Source organism: Otolemur garnettii, unplaced genomic scaffold (genome assembly GCF_000181295.1).
Source record: "Otolemur garnettii isolate 467f Iridium unplaced genomic scaffold, OtoGar3 scaffold00144, whole genome shotgun sequence".
Classification (NCBI taxonomy): Eukaryota; Metazoa; Chordata; class Mammalia; order Primates; family Galagidae; genus Otolemur; species Otolemur garnettii.
In genome coordinates this window covers 2,316,427-2,333,578 of record NW_003852539.1, presented here as the reverse complement: position 1 = coordinate 2,333,578, position 17,152 = coordinate 2,316,427, and the positions used below count along the sequence as shown (strand labels likewise).

Sequence of the window (17,152 nt, the reverse complement as noted above, 5' to 3'; positions counted from 1 at the left end):
CCTTAGCCACTTGAGCCACAGGCACCGAGCCCCGGCTGTTTTTTGGTTGCAGCCATCATTGTTATTTGGCAGGCCTGGGCTGGATTCGAACCCGCCACCTTAGGTGTATGTGGCTGGTGCCTTAGCCACTGGAGCCACAGGCGCTGAGCCAATCTCCCCAAGTCTTTGTGGGTTTTCCTTAGCACTCCAGTTTTCTTTCACATCCCAAAGATGTGCATTGTCAGTTAATTGGACTTCTAAGTCATCCCTGAGTGCATGTGCTTGTGAGTGCTCTCTGTGATAGAACAGTGTTCTGTCTAGGGAAGTTTCCTGCCTTATGCCTTGAGCTATCAGGATCAATTCCAGCCACCTGCTACCCTGAACTGGAATAATTGGGTAACTAATTATGTCATTTGTTTTTATTAATCTTCCTTATGTATAGCTGTATGTATAGCTCACATTTGTTTCAGTGTTTAATATTAGAAGTGTTTTGGTCTTTATTTAGAAGTTGGTGATGTTTTTGTGATCAGAAGTATACCATAGGAACTTAAACCTTATTTCTATCAATCAGCCTGTGGGAAAATTGGTTTCGTTATATGTTTCACTTATGTTGCAGTTTCCAAGAATCTTTTGAGGATCTTAAGGGAGGATATACTGTACTTTAATAGAAAACAGCATTAGTCAAAAATTGGGCTTCATTTTTAGGGGCGTGTCCTTAAATAGTAGTTGTGTATTAGATTTTTAGGTATTATCTCCCAACTACATCTATGTGGTTGTATTTACTTCAAAGGGTTGTATTGTGGTTTAGGCATATTCTAAAAGACTTTAGTATAAAGAATGAAATACATGCCAAGGAATGGAGAACAAAAGCCTAACTGTACAGAGTTTTGGAAGCCTGGTAGTAGTGCAATAAAACGTTAAACTAACTTTGTTTTTATGAGGTTGGTAATTTTGATGCATCCTGTCACACAGGAATATCACTCAGGAAAGATTTGGTGAGCTTATTACTTGGTCAAGAGCAAGAGCTTGAGATTTCCAAGAGAATCTTAAAAAAAGAGGTGTACTTTACTTTGGGGATGTATTGAAAATTCCTGAGGTTTTTTTTTTTCCTTTTCTTCAAAAATAATAAAGAGTAACTAGATATTAGAGTAATGTCTCCAGCGTTCATGATTTTCTTATCTCTTTGCTAATGGATGGGCAGACAGAGGTATTTATCCTCCTCCTATGTACCTGTTGTCATTAATTTTTCAAACTTTGCTATTATTAGTCAGCTTTCTGAAGAAGTTCTGACTTTCAACAGATTTGTACTTGGAAATGGTACATACTCACATTTCCAGCTTTCTAGTCTACCTTGCAGCTTTCTTAGATGTGTATATGTGTCCTTTCTGTCATTCCTTTTTATCTTAAATCCACTTTAGTAAGTCAGGTTCAGGTAGAATTCTGATTTGTAGTCCCTTTTGCTTTAAATGCCCAGAGAGAGCTTTTTTTATTCTGAGCTACCTACAATAGTTTGTAGAACCATTGTTGTTCAGATATCCCAATAAGCCTGAGCTTTTGGGATACCCCAGGGCCAAGCTTTCTAAGATGCCTTTTATCTCAGATAGGCCATACCCAGCCTACTCTCTTATACCCCTTCACTTAAGTAATCAGTTGTTAGACTGTGTGACACGGTGTGAGAGAATCCAGAGATGAATTATATGTAGGTATTACTCTTAAAGAGCTTGTACACCAGAAGGGGAAATAAGTAAGATAAGATATACACATTAATAATGATTATATAAGGGTAATGATGAGGGTAGAGAGGTGTAGATCAAGGGCTTGTAAGGCTCACAAGGAGGGACCACTTCCAAGTAATGATATTTAGAAAGATAACAATTCAGTTGAACATTGCAAAAATAATCTTTTCATGATGGACTTTTGAGTCTTCTCTTTCTAGCTTTGGAAAGAAATCTTTTTAAAAACAGGTAAATTAAAACCATATAAATTGGCTTGGCACTTGTAGCTCAAGTGGCTAAGGCTGCAGCCACATACACCAGAGCTGGTGGGTTCAAATCCAGCTCAGGCCTGCCAAACAACAGTGACAACTACAACCAAAAATAGCCAGGCCTTGTGGCAGGCGCCTGTAGTCTCAGCTACTTGGGAGGCTGAGGCAAGAGAATCGCGTAAGCCCAGGAGTTGGAGGTTGCTGTGAGCTGTGATGCTACAGCACTCTACCCAGGCTGACAGCTTGAGGCTCTGTCTCAAAAACAAACAAACAAAAATATGTTAATAGATATTGGAAACTGAAATTATTTTCAGCAACAGCTCTTCAGTACATCAACTTGTCCTTAAGTCTTTATTAAACAGTTAGTTTTATTCAAGTATTCATAAAGTAATTAATGAACATGAATAATAAATCTAATATTAATAATGAATTAAATTTGGGAAATTCTATGTTACATTTTTCAAGTGTGATCTAAGCTAACATGGCTTAGTCTTAACACAGTTTTGTCCTTGTTAGTTTTCTTTAAATAGGTAGCTTTATCACTAGATAAAGCTTCTTCATGGAACGAATTTCATGGAATAAATCTCTTCTTTCTTTTAATTACATGCCTTTTCTCATCATCTTGGAAGATCCACATTTTCCGTGGATCTTCCATGCACTGTAGATGTTGTAAATGGGCTACCTCTGTAGTAATATCAATTTGCAGTTAATATATTATTAAAATAAGAGGTGACCAGAGCATGGTGACTCACACCTGCATTCACTGCCTTTAGGAGGACAAGGCAGGAGGATCACTTCAGGCCAGGAGTTCAAGACCAATGTGGGTAACAGCAATATCCTGTCTCTACCAAAAATTAAAAAAAAAATTAGCCAAGTGCAGTGGCATATGCTTATAGTCCCAGGTACTCAAGAGGCTGAGATGGGAAGATAGTTTGAGCCTGAGGAGCTTGCGGTTGCAAGGAGCTGTAATGTCACTATAGTCTAGGCTGGGCAACAGAGTGAGACCCTGTGTCAAAATAAAATAAAATAATGATTGACTAAGGTTGCTTTGTATTTTTTAATTTGTTGGAATGTTTGGCTAGCAAAATTTATGTTTATCATTAGGTTTTTGTTTTTAATAAAAGGTTTATTTGTGCTTGGTTCTAGATTGGAAAATGATTAGGTTTTATTACTTTAAAGTTTCATGCACAGAATGTATCTGCTTCAGGGAAAGGCTTTTGAATGAAAGTACTTACCTTTTCCCGGAATTTATGGTAACAATTTATGTCCTTTCAAGAGATGGGAATAATAATCCTTGCAAAGATGCTGGAAAACATCATGCTCTAAACCTTCTCTTTTTCCTTATGAAAGGATCTTGTGTTCTTTCGAAGTCAAGAATTTATAAAAAGAGTTTCCTGTAGGAAACTATCATATAGGCTGTAACTCTAAATTCAAAGCTCAAATGGAACTTCACTTGTAAATTAAACTTAATGTAAAGAACAGATCTATCCAAAGATGGAAAAGAATGTGTTACCAGTAAGCCACTTTCCTAGAACTGGAGAGGGAGGTGCTCAAATTTAAGCTAAATGACCACTTAAGGTAGAATATCAGGAGTAGGGCAGAGGGTGTAAAGGAGCTGTGCACATCAGAGCCTGATGGGACTGATGTCTTTTTTTTAGTCTTAAACTTCTATGATGCAGTAAGTATAAAGGACATTATTACTGTATTTTTTGCCATTATCCATTTGGAATTGTCTTTCTTTTTTTTTTTTTTCAATAAATCATAGCTGTGTACAATAATGCATTTAGGGGGTACAATGTGCTGGTTTTATATACAATTTGAAATATTGGTAACAAACTGGTTAACATAGCCTTCACTGCACTTCCTTAATTGTTGTGTTAAGACTTTTATGCTCTACACTTAGTAGATTTGACATGTAGCCTTGTAAAATGCACCATAGTTGTGGTCTGACCGATTACCCTTCCTCCACTGATCCTCCCCCTCCCCCATTTGGAATTTTTGGAGATGAGCTTCTCAATTTTAAAACTTACCCTTTAATACATTTTCATTTTCAGAAGGATTTGATACTTTCTGTTTTGTACCAACCTTCCACTTACAACTGTGTGTGGTTCTGAGCTAGCCAAATATTCATTCATGATCTATTTGAGGACTCATCAAAATTTTTTGATAGGCTCAGCGCCTGTGGCTCAAGCGGCTGAGGCGCCAGCCACATACACCTAAGGTGGCGGGTTCGAATCCCCAGCCTGGGCCCGCCAAACAACAATGATGGCTGCAACCAAAAAATGGCCAGGCGTTGTGGCGGGTGCCTGTAGTCCCAGCTACTTGGGAGGCAGAGGCAGGAGACTCTCTTGAGCCCAGGAGTTGGAGGTTGCTCTGAGCTGTGAAGCCATGGCACTCTATCCAGGGGGATAGCTTGAGGCTCCGTCTCAAAAAAAAAAAAATTTTTTTTTTGATAATTTTTATTTCCAGAAAGATTTTTTTTATTTGCCTCATTTTGAAAAAGTTAGATTAAGTCTGTCTTTTTTTTTTTTTTGAGACAGTCTCACTTTATCACCCTCAGTAGAGTGCTGTGGCATCACAGCCCACAGCAACCTCCAACTCCTGGGCTTAGGCAATTTTCTTGCCTCAGCTTCCCGAGTAGCTGGGACAACAGGCGCATGCCACAACGCCCAGGTATTTTTTATTGCAGTTTGGCCACCCTCGGTATATGGGACCGGCGCCCTCCCACTGAGCCACAGGTACCGCCCGATTGAGTCTGTCTTTATTATCAATGAGTACCTCTTGGGAAACTATTAATAAAGGTAAATAAACGTGTCTAGATTATCTTAATTTCCTTATTCTCGGTACGTCAGAGAGAGTAGTACATAAGTCATGTGCATGTGGTAATAAGTGAAAATGTCATAGGAGGTGAGTTGGGAGTCATTTAGTTCTTTAGGACTCAAAATTTTATCTAGTAATTTCCAACTATGATTCAACACTTCCTTTAACTACCTTCAGAAACTCCAAGATCATATTGCATCTCAAGTACTTAAGAATTTCTCTTGATGTATAGAGAACTATTGTTTATAGGCTGCCAGCACAGAAATTGGCTCTAAACCTTTTCCCATTACATCATCACCTGCTGATGTCATTGCACCAGAGTGAAATCTGCTTTGAAGACTGTACTCTTGTTTTCCTTCCATATCTTTCCTCTCATCATTTCCTTTGGAAGGAAAAAAATAAATTAGAGACCTGGGGCCATCCCAGGTAAACATTTAGGAGTGAATTGAACAGACTAACCTAAAGTTACCAGCCTGTATTCCACTCTTTTGATGGAGAGTGATCGGCCTAGCATGCAGCCACAAAGTAAAACACTTGGTTGTGTAAGTTTTGGCTTTGGTGCTTTTCTTTCAGCCTCTTAGAATTAGTTCTAAATGACTCACATAGCTCTTCAGCCAGTATCCTGTCACTGGCATGTTAGATCTTTTCAAATAATTCCCCAGAATAGAAATTCTTAGGAGATCACTAAGTTTCTCATCCTTTGTGTTTAATTAAACTGTTTTATTGCATGTAAGTATTTGCCAAATAGGCATTTAAGCCATCTGGAGTTATTTTTTACTCTCCACCCCCACAAAAATCTTTAAGACATTACAATACAGGTTGAATACTCCTAATCTGAAAATCCAAAATTTAAAATGCTTTGACATCTGAAACTTTTTCAGCACAACGTGACGTTTAAAGAAAGTGTTCATTGGAGCATTTCAGATTTTCAGATTTAGGATGCTCAACTGGTAAGTATAGCACAAACTTAACCTAAAATCTGAAAAAAATCTGAAATCTAAAACACTTTGGTTGCAAGCATTTCCGATAAGGAATATTCAATTTATATTCTGTACAGTTACAGACAATGCAAGGATCTTTACTCATCTTCCTTCCTCCATCACAAAGCAGTTGACGACATGCAAGTTCTGACCCATTTCTCTATCTCAATTTTAATTCCCTATTATTTTTCAACTATTGTCAAAGCTTCCAATTGATCTGTGATTGTATGCTGTGGTTGGCTTTATGCTTAATAGGAAGGTTCAGGTTAGGAAAGAACTGGTAAGTTTTAGTTTAGAGATGTCATGTTACCTACTCAATTATTGGCCTAGTCTTTAGCACTTTTATGTCCTTTGAGGCAGATTTGCTTAAGATTAAAAGGAGTAATTATCATCAGTAGCTCCAGAGAAATAGGACCTCAGTGTCTAAAAGATTTTTATCTTTTTTAAAGAGATAGATAGGTTAGGGCAGCACCTGTGGCTCAGTGGGTAGGGCGCCAGCCCTATATATGGAGGGTGGCGGGTTCAAACCTGGCCCCAGCCGAACTGTAATAAAAAAATAGCTGGGTATTGGGGCAGGTGCCTGTAGTCCTAGCTACTCAGGAGGCTGAGGCAAGAGAATTGCCTAAACCGGAGAGTGGAGGTTGCTGTGAGTATTCTACCAAGGGTGGCCAAGTGAGACTCTGTCTCTACAAAAAAAAAGAGAGAGAGAGAGAGATAGGTTTTTTTGTGTTCCCCCCAGGCTGGCTTCAAATTCCTGGGTTCTAGTAGTCCTCCTTCAGCCTTCAGAGTAGTCGGAACTACAGGTGCATGCACCGTGCTTGGTGAGGCTCTTTTTTCTTTTTCTAAGACTTCAGGTTTACATTTCTATATGGTATTAATCACTGGGGACCTTAAAATGTTTGCTGCAGCCTGTGTCATGGTATAGGAGAAACCATAGAGAATTTGAAAAAGGTTTTCAGGGAATGGCAGTGAAAATTATGGACTGAACTAGGGCAGCAAAATACTTTCCTCACCACATGTCTACCCCCCTTAAGAAATTAAAAGCCCTTGATTCACATTAGGAATTGTATTTCTAACAACTTTGGATTTTCTAGTTGGAGCACTTTGGTAGTCTCTGTGGGATAAGCTAGTAGAAGGAAAAGCTTTGCTCCAAATGTTTGTGTTAAGATTTAAGTCTGTGCTAAAAATCTCTGGAGCACAATTATATACCTTGTCAGAATGAGTCATGAGTTAATGAAAACATATGTAAAGAAAGGTACATATGACTTACTTGGACAGAAATGTTGATATTATTTCTAAAGTATGCGTATATGTGTTTACTTTCAGTTATCGAAATGTCCACAGAAGGAGGATTTGGTGGTACTAGCAGCAGTGATGCCCAGCAGAGCCTGCAGTCCTTCTGGCCTCGTGTCATGGAAGAAATTCGGAATTTAACAGTGGTGAGGAAGACTGAGAAACTTTTAGGAGTATAAAGAACTATGAGATGATTAACCAAGACTAAGACTGAAAACATTTTTACTTTCAAGCACATTTACAAAGGCATAGGTTGTTCTACCCTATGGGTAGAAAAATGAAAATATAATTTACGTTAGGTGAGGTAACTATGAGGGTGTCTTTTATGTTTTAGTGGCTTTCCTTAGGCATGTGAGTATGTAGTGGATGCTTTGACTTAGAGGTAGTTTAATTAGAGGCATAACTTTTAGGAAATGTAGAAAAGCATAGATCTCACCTTTATTTAGTGGCCCTTCCTAATTTCTAGAACTTGGTGAAAATCACTGGGCAATTTATTTACAAAAACAACGACGACGACAGATCTGTTGTGCACCAGGTGTTCTTTCTGGGTGTAAAAGATATATTTAGATGAGGGTTTATCAGAAGCAGCATTGTTGCCATTTTGGGCCAAATAATTCTTTCTTTCTTGTAAGGGGGTTTTGAGGATTATAGGACCTTTAGCAGCATTCCTGGCCTCTACTCGCTAGATGCACCCACCTCCTCCAACCAAAAACATCACCAAATGTTAGCATATGTCTTCTTTGGGTTAAAATCATCCCCTGTTGAGAAACACTGACTTAGAAGAATGCAGTAGAACTGTGGCCCTTAAGGAGCTTACATTCTGATAATTACAACCAGCAGTTAAATATATTAAATACTTGCTGTGGCAGGCACAGTGACACATCTTCAGGCAATAAAAATCAAAGTGCTATGGAAGCACAGGGCCTATAGTGCTTGTTTCTCTCTGTTGAGTTAGGGAGGGCTTTAAGGAAAGGGACCATTTTTGTTGGGTCTTGAAGTATGAGTAAGTATCACCAGATGGAAAGGATGGAAGAATATGTCTTCAGCAGAGAATAGGGCATGCATAAAGCCATGGAGGCCCTTATATTTAGAGGAACATCAGGAAATTTAGAGTAGGGGTGGCTCCTGTGGTTCAAGGAGTAGGATGCTGGCCCCATATACCAGAGGTGGTGGGTTCAAACCTGCCCCCGGCCAAAAACTGCAAAAAGAAAGAAAGGGTGATGCCTGTGGCTCAAAGGAGTAGGGTGCTGGCCCCATATACTGGTGGGGGGTTCAAACCAGCCCCTGGCTAAAAACCACAAAAAACAAAAACAAAAAAAAAAAAGAAATTTAGAGTAGCTAGAGGTTATTATGTTGTTAGTGGAGATCAAGGGTAGGAATGAAGTATGTTGTGTGAGTGGTAGCAAAAAGTGAAACAGGGCTTGGTGCCTGTAGCTCAGCGGCTAGGGTGCCAGCCGCGTACACTGGAGCTAGTGGGTTCGAATCCAGCCCAGGCCTGCCAAACAACAGTGACAACTACATCCAAAAAAAAGCCAGGCACTGTGGCGGGCACCTGTAGTCCCAGCTACTTGGGAGGCTGAGGCAAGAGAATCACTTAAGCCCAAGAGTTGGAGGTTGCTGTGAGCTGTGACACCAGAGCACTCTACCAAGGCTGACAGCTTGAGTCTCTGTCTCAAAAAAGGTGAAACAGTTTTGAATTGGAATATTTTTAGAATACAGTGTCATACCCTAAATGATGAATGTTCCATTTGGTGTCATTTTAGCAAGTAATGGAGGAGCTCCCTATGTTGGAGGTGTCACTCCTGCCCTATAGGTATTAGCATCCTGGTAGAGCAGACACTGGATTCCCTCTTGATGCATAGCTAAAGTTGCAGTTCCTTAGGGTTAGTGGCCTTTGACTACTCACATACAAGGTCAGTTTATTGATTCAACAAATAATTACTATGTACCTACTGTGGCTATGTTAGATACTGTAGATCCAGTAGTGAACCAGACAAGATCATTGTATTCAACGAATGTACATTCTGATGAGACAGGCTATAAACAAGTAATTAATGAAATAAAATAACTTATTGTAATAAATACCCACTGGCTTCAGGGAATTGATATTTTTAAATGTAACTGTGGGTTGTATTTGGGGGTGGGAAAGGCATTCAGCAGTTGAACTTGGCCTGTCCTTTCTTAGAGTATTCAGAGTAGATTTCCACTGAAAAGTTGCTGTTTCTGCAGTCTAAAGGTGGTAGTTATTTATATGGGCTCAGGTATAAAAGAAGAGGAAAAAATGAAATGTTTTGTTCATATTTTAGAGGGTTAACTTCATGATTAAGCTTAATTGGTATTTGGTGTTTGAGTCAGCCTGGTGTAAAAGTAATACCGTTCTGGGGTGTGGTGGGACTAGGCCAAGGCAGCAATTGCGTCTGCACACCAATTTAAGCCCAGAGACATAAATCTGAGATCAAGCCATGGCCAGATAAACTCTGGAAGTTAAAGCTCAGCACTTAATTTGTCTGTATTTTGTTGGGCTTTGATTTTTTTTTTCTATTTTTAGTTGTGGTTAGTAAAAAACACGTAACATTTACCACCTTAACCATTTTTAAATGTGTATTTCAGTAGTGTTGAGTATAATCTAGAAATAATTTCCAGAATTTTTTCATCTTGCAAAGCTGAAACTCTATACTCGTGGAACAACTCTAGCCCCTGGTAATCAACATCCTACTTTCTATTTCTGTGGATTTGACTACTTTAGATACCTCACATAAGTAGGATCATACAGCCCAAATGGTCCTCTGCTTATGTGGTTTGACATAATGATTTTCCTACTTTATAGTGGCCCAAAAATGACATACTTTTCAGGAAAAAACTGTACTTTAAGTTTCAGATAGCCATTTTTTTTTTTTTCACTTTCAGACAGAAAGAAACATATAAAATAGTCAGTACTAATTAATTAGCTTTTGTGTCAGATGATTTTGTCCAACTGTAAGTTGATGTGTTTTGAGCACATTTTAAAGTAGGCTAAGCTGTAATGTTTGGTAGGTTAGATGTACTAAATGCATTTTCAACTTAGAATATTTTCAACTTATGATGGATTTATCAGAACAGAACCCCATTAAAAGTAGAGGAAGGTCTATGTTGGTCTTTTTGTGACTGGCTTGTTTCAGTGAGCATGATGTTTTCAAGGTTTATCTTTCCTACCACATTTTATTGATCTGTTTATCCATTATTGGACATTTGGGTTGCTTTTATCTCTTGGCTGTTGGGAATAGTACTGCTGTATACATGAGTATGTAAATATCTCTTCAAGACCTTGGGCTTTGATTTGTAACCTACTTGATTTATTTTCAACTTTGATCACCAGCAGAACAAATTGTAGTGTTGACCAAATTTTAGTATTTGGACATATGGTCTATCAGAAGTTAAAAGGAAATTACTTTGAGGGGTTCAGTTTTAGTTCAGGTCTTGTGAGTGAAGAGAAAGATAAGTAAAGAGGAAGTTGTCTTTACTCATTCTTTTATTGATAACTAATTCAAATTTTTCTCTTGACCCTCAAAAAACACTCCTAGACTTCTGCTGAGCTATGTCTTTTACATCAGATGCTTAGAACAAAGTCTGGCATGTAGTAGAGGTACAATAAATATGAACGAATCAGATTCTTTTGCTTCAAATTTAGTGGAAAACAACATCAGTTCTAAGTTTGAGTGAGAATGCAATCCACTTCAATCAGGGTAATTATTCTCTTTGTAGAACACTCACTTTCTCCTCTGTTCAGGACCATAACACATAATGGTGCCTGCTTTTCTAACTGCACCTCTGCCTGTGTAATATGGACAAATGTTTTAGTATTTAGTCTGTGCCTTTCCAGAGCTCGATGTTACTTAAAACCAGACTCCCTGAGATATGTCAGAGCCTCTTAGTTGACACCTCAAAATGTCAAAACAGATTTTTAAAAATCCATTATGTTTAAACTATCTAAACATAAATAAAACTTATGAGAATATTCATAAGGTGTTGAGGTCTCTCTAAGACTGAAACATAGATGGTTCCAAAAACAACTAATGGAAGTTTGCTAGATGATATTTTATGGTGTATTGGAAATAATTGGCCTCAGTCATTTTGGTCTGAGTCCTACAATAACAATTTATCTTTCATCTCAGCTTGCTCTCGTAAAGCTTAAAATTTCTGTAATTGTCCATAAATCCAGGTGTAGTCAGCTGGGATTGAAGTTGGTTAAAAACCATACCAACATGACTCTGTATCAGAGTGATTATGTAAAATACTATATTCCTGCTCAGCAGAGCTCTGAGAACAATAAGTAACAGACTTCTTGACATTCAATTTTACTCCACTGGTCCTCTTTTTAAAAAAAGTGGGGGCTCGGCACCTATAGCTCAACCGGCTAAGGCGCCAGCCACGTACACCTAAGGTGGCGGGTTCGAATCCCCAGCCCGGACCCGCCAAAACAACAATGACGGCTGCAACCAAAAAATAGCCGGGCGTTGTGGCAGGTGCCTGTGGTCCCAGTTACTTGGGAGGCGGAGGCAGGAGACCCGCTTGAGCCCAGGAGTTGGAGGTTGCTGTGAGCTGTAATGCCACGGCACTCTGCCCAGGGGGACAGCTTGAGGCTCTGTCTCAAAATAAAAAAATAAAAATAAATAAAATAAATAAAAAAAAAAGTGGGGAAGAGAAAGCTAACTTTGTCTTCTTGGGAAGTGGTGAGGGGGATGACAATGCTGAATCTTGAAAAGAAACTGTAATCTTCCACTAACTTATTCCCTACATCCTTTTTAGTCTTCAGTTAGCTGCAATTTAATGCTCAGGTCATTTTCTTTTAATTGACAGTTTCATTTTTTTCATTCCTCAGTGCCTCCAGATGGGGTGAAGACTATTTCTAACGTTACAATCAAATTAGATAACCACTTAAACAAGTAGTTAGTTGGTGGGGAAAGCTGGTGGACTGTTAGAAAATATGCAGTAGTTCCTGTGCTATATGAGCAGTCTTTGTCCAACTTTGTGTGGGCCACAGGAGGGAAGATCTTGTTTGATTCTGATCAAGATGTTGATTCTTGTTCAGTGGGTTTGGAAGGGAGCTTGAGATTCTGCATTTCTTTTGAGTTTCCAGATGATGTCATTGCTGGTTACAGGACCTTACTTTGAGTAGCAAGTCTTTAAAGCACTTGTCCTTAACCCTCACTTGGATCATAGTTGCCAGGGGAGTTTGATAAAAGCATGATGCCAGGGCTCTCCTCCTTAGAGTTCCTGATTCACTTGGTCTGGGCGTTAGCTTAGGCATTTTGTTTTTCAGAAGCTTTCCAGATGATTCTGACATGTAGCCAAGGTTGAGAATCACTGCCTTTAAGAGATTTAGGATCTTGACTTTGCTGTATTGCCTGACTGAGTAGGCCTGGAAAAGATTTCTCATCATAATTTGAAACTCTGGATGTTCCTTACAGCAGTCTGTCACCTACTGACTTTTCTTTTTTCTTTTCTTTTCTTTTTTTTTTTTTTGCAGTTTTTAGCCAGGGCTGGGTTTGAACCCACCACCTCCGGCATATGGGGCTGGCGCCCTCCTCCTTTGAGTCACATGCACCGCCCAGTTTTTTTGGTTTTTTGAGACAGTCTCTCTCTCTCTCTCTTTTTTTTTTCCTTGAGACAGAGTCTCACTATGTTGCCCTCCATAGAGTGCTCTGGTATCACAGCTCACAGCACCCTCCAATTCTTGGGCTTAAGCAATTCTCTTGCCTCAGCCTCCCAAGTAGCTGGGACTACAGGTGCCTGCCACAATGCCCGGCTATTTTTTGTTACAGTTGTCATTGCTCTTTAGCTGGCTAGGGCTGGGTTTGAAACTGCTAACTTTTGGTGTATGTGGCTGAGGCTGTAACCACTGTGCTATGGGCGCCGAGCTCAGAGACAGAGCCTTACTATGTCACCCTCAGTAGAGTCCAGTGGTATCACAGCTCACAACCTCCAACTCTTGGGCTTAAGTGATTCTTCAACCTCAGCCTCCCAAGTAGCTGGGACCACAGGCACCCACCACAACACCTGACTATTTTTTTGTTGTAGTTGTCATTGTTGTTTAGCAGGCCTGGGCCAAATTCAGTCCCACCTGCCTCGGTGTATGTGGCTGGTGCCCTACCCACTGAGCTATGGGTGCTGAGCCCCACTGACTTTTCTCTGGCTCCACAATGTCATTGGATGAATTCAGACTTTGATTCATCTTGAAACTCAGCCGTTTCAGATGGTAGCATTTTTTTTTTTGGATGGTAGCATTTTTAATGTAGTTCTTTGGTTGTAATCAGGAGCATGAAAATGCTGAGAGAATCTGCTTTTCTGCCTTACCGACATTACTCCCAAAAGTAGAAAAAGCTGTATGTATCAATTGTTCTTCCACTTGGATCAGCATCTGGAGGAGTTAAATATTACATCAGTCGCATGGTTGACAGTAACGTTGGAAACATGAATTCAAAGCCCATTTAGTAGGCCTCAGTCTACTGATAGTGGAAGGACTCTCCTTTCCACGCTTACTGTAAACCCTTGTGACTGGAAAATTAGGTAGGATTATAGAAAACTAGGGATTGTCAGCATTAATGAACCATACACACACTTTTCAAGATCCACTTTTCATGCTCTACCTCTTGAGATCTCAAGGTTTGGGGGTCATGGAAAGGTAGTTTCTCCCAAGAGAAAAGGTTTGGGGAGGGGGCTTAAAGCAGAGCTTTTTTGTAAATTTCTGTCTCATTTTATACCCCTACAAGATAGGAATGATATAATCTCTTTATCTTTGATTCTTACTTGTTGCTTTTGATTAAAGAACAGTCTCATACTGGTCTGGCTCTAAACTGTCATTGAATGAATTCAATGACACAGTGGTTCACACTTGTAATCCCAATAATTTGGGAAGCCAAGACAGGAGGATTACTTGATGCCAGGAGTTTGAGACCAGCCTGGGCAACACAGCAAGACCCCATCTCCACAGAAAATTAGCTAGTATGATATTGTATATTTGTAGTTCTCCCTACTCAGGAGGCTGAGGTGGGAGGATTGCTTGAACCTAAGAATTGTAGGCTGCAGTGAGCTGTGATTGCACCACTGCGCTCTAGTCTGGGCAACAGCGAGACCCTATCTCTTAAAAAAAAAAGTCTCAGAACTTGTAAAGTAATAGTTCCTTGTTCAAATTAGAGAAGGAGGCCTTTTTAATCAGCTTTGGGCTTCGGTTAAGTACTGATCGAACAGTCTTATGGAAATTAGAATATTAAACAACCACATCAAATGAGAGCACACTTGCAATTGGGTGCTGTATGTAACACCATGAGAGCCTTCCAAAATAATCACCATACAAGATCTGCTCGTTGGCATTTCTGTGTAGCATCATAATCTACTGTGATAGGCCACACAAGAAGGAAGAACAATGGTTGATTTCAGTGATTAAATGTTTTAAGAAATTTCTTCAGGAACTGGCCCCAATCCAGCATCCTCTTTCCTGCTTTCCCCCTCTGCACTCAGGTTGTACATCTAAAACTTAAATAGGCTGTGTTTTTTCTTTCTCTGTGCTTTTATGCTTGCTGTTCTCACTATTAGAATAACATTCTCCTACTTTTTTAACAGGCAAATTCTCATTATCTGTTAGGCACAATTCAGGCATCACCTGCTTTGGAACATTTCAGCTTTTCTCTCCCTGTAGCCCCACATTGGTAGCTGGTTTGCCCTTCTTTGTGTTTCTGTGGGGTTTTACATGCTCAGTCCCTCTGGTATAGGATTGGGGAATATACCATTTTTATGTGACCATCTCAGACAAACTATAAGCTCTTCAAAGGTAGGAACAGATTTGTCTCTTTTGCATAGTAGTAGGTAGTACACATTCATGATTAGTTGAGTTGTTTGAAGGAGAAAAATGAAAGAGGAGGAGGTAAAAATAAGAATAGAATCGATATACCCTGCTGTCTCCCTTGGTGAAATTTTAATAAGTCGGACTTCTAAGTCTCTGTCACCTCAGGGTTAGTTCAGTAGAAGCGTCTTGGAAAATATTGATACCTAATTTGGAAAAAGAAAAGATGAAAAATTGGTATTTACAATTTGTAGAGCTGAGTGGCAAACAGCTTGTTGGTTTTGTTTGGAGACGTTAGATGTCTTTGTGTACATTATGTCCGAATAGTTGCTCAGTTGCTCTTTTTTCTATAATCATAAAATGGATTCTGGGGCAACTAGTAATATTTTTCCAAAATGCATATATTTGCAGTTTTCTGTTAGTGGGGGGAGGGGGGAGAGTTCACTTATGCTTGTTAATTACATCAAATCTCAAATATTAGCTTCTCCTTCCATAATATGATGATGCAGATTCCCAGGTGAGCATATTGGGTTTGGTGAGTCACATTTCAGACCGCTTACAGAATCAATCATTTGACACCTAGTCCCAGTAGAGATTTTGCTGATTTTAGCTAATCTCTGCCTTTGCAACGTTCTCTTCATTACAGCTCTGAAACTCAAAATTGATTTTTATTTCTAGAATTGCATCCATCATTGGGCATGTGTTTAAAAATCAGTAGTTTCAAAATAAAACAAAATAAGGTCTTGAATGGCAAATAATTGAGCAGTATCGGTCAAAAAGCTCTTTCCTGAATCCTATCTATGGTAAAGTTTTGTGGTTCTCCCTACGCCAGTTCTATTTGTTAAGCATAAGTAGCAAGGCTGGGTGTGGTGGCTCACTCCTGTAACCTATCACTCTGGGAGGCTGAGGCGAGTAGATAGCTTGAGCTCACAAGTTCAAGACCAGCCTGAGCAAAAGTGAGACCCCATCTCTACTAAAGATAGAAAAACTGAGGCAAGAGGATCGCTTGAGCCAAAGAGTCAGAGGTTGCTGTGAACTGTGACACCATGGTACCCTACCCAGGACAACAGCTTGAGACTCTGTCTCAAAAAAAAAAGAAAGAAAAGAAATAAGTAGCAGATTGCTTCTAAAAGGCAGCTTAACAAATTTACCCTCACCTTTTTTTCCATACCCCCTCTTCCTCCACCCTAAAGCAACTTTTGGAGACAAAGCTATTGCTGCTGTGATGAGAAAGGAGTCCCTCCCCCATTTCTGTTGTCAGGTTAGTGCAAAGGTCATAAATGGTCACTTTCAGCTGTAGAGAACTATGGGTCCCTGTGGTCAGGTGCTGCTGGCTCTTGCCAGTCACTGAATGGAAGAAAAGTTGGCAGTTTAGGGACTGCCCCTGTGGCAGAAATCTCATTTTAATCTGTATGTTGCAGATTGGTAAACTTTCTTGGAAGAAAAAAAAGATACTAGTAATGTACCTCTATATTGTGCTGAACGTACCTCTATATTGAACTTGATATTGTTAGGGGCTGCCTTCTACGAAGGCACTGTTAGCAGCTATAAAGGTTTTTTTTCTAAAACCTTTTAATTGCTTGAAGCTCTGGATAGGTTAAGTAAAGAAAATTTTTGCTCTGAGGTTTGTATTTTCTTCATTTTATCTGCCTCTCCTGCCGTATTTCCTGAAGGAAGGGACTACACCAGGCAGTGTTTTTCTTGCTGCCTGTTGTGCTCTGCCACCCTGTTGTCTCCACTGTTTACACACCCCTTTTGCTTATTTCAGAAAGATTTCCGAGTACAAGAACTCCCACTGGCTCGTATTAAGAAGATTATGAAACTGGATGAAGATGTGAAAGTGAGTTCACATTCCTGTTTCTTATTCAGATTGAAGCTAAAATCATGGGTAGATTATTGCTCATGCTCTAGGGCTCACAGTTTAATTAAACAAAAATATTGTTACTATCTTTTTATTTCCTGCCTACACTTGGTAATTGAGTTAAAATTGAACAGTTTTAGTTGTTTCCATTTTTTAGCTCTAAAAATCAAGGATATCCTGGTTTTTTTCCAGATTTTATTAAAAAGGTGCTGAGTTTTATTATTTGAAATCAGGTGATATCACCCAGTTCTTTTCATACTGTATGTAGTATGTTTATGTGTCATCAAATCAACAGGACAGTGCCATCATCTTAGCATCTTATTACAATGTATAGTTTCTTGGTCTGCGCTCTAAGAAATTTTTGATGATATTATACCTTTTCTAACCTTTTGATCTGTGATTTTTTTTTTTTTTTT

The 17,152-nt window shown here is 39.3% G+C and overlaps 1 protein-coding gene across 3 annotated transcripts in view; it reads left to right on the top strand.

Annotated features, from left to right (window-relative positions):
- NFYC (nuclear transcription factor Y subunit gamma) overlaps positions 1-17,152 on the top strand; it is a 71,418-nt gene that overhangs the window by 31,697 nt on the left and 22,569 nt on the right. For all 3 annotated transcript variants that reach the window (XM_023518648.1, XM_023518647.1, XM_012810892.2), the window contains exons 2-3: positions 7,090-7,202; positions 16,644-16,715. In XM_023518648.1, the coding sequence (XP_023374416.1) occupies positions 7,098-7,202; positions 16,644-16,715 (177 nt within the window). In that variant the 5' untranslated portion in view covers positions 7,090-7,097. The remainder of the gene's footprint in view (positions 1-7,089; positions 7,203-16,643; positions 16,716-17,152) is intronic.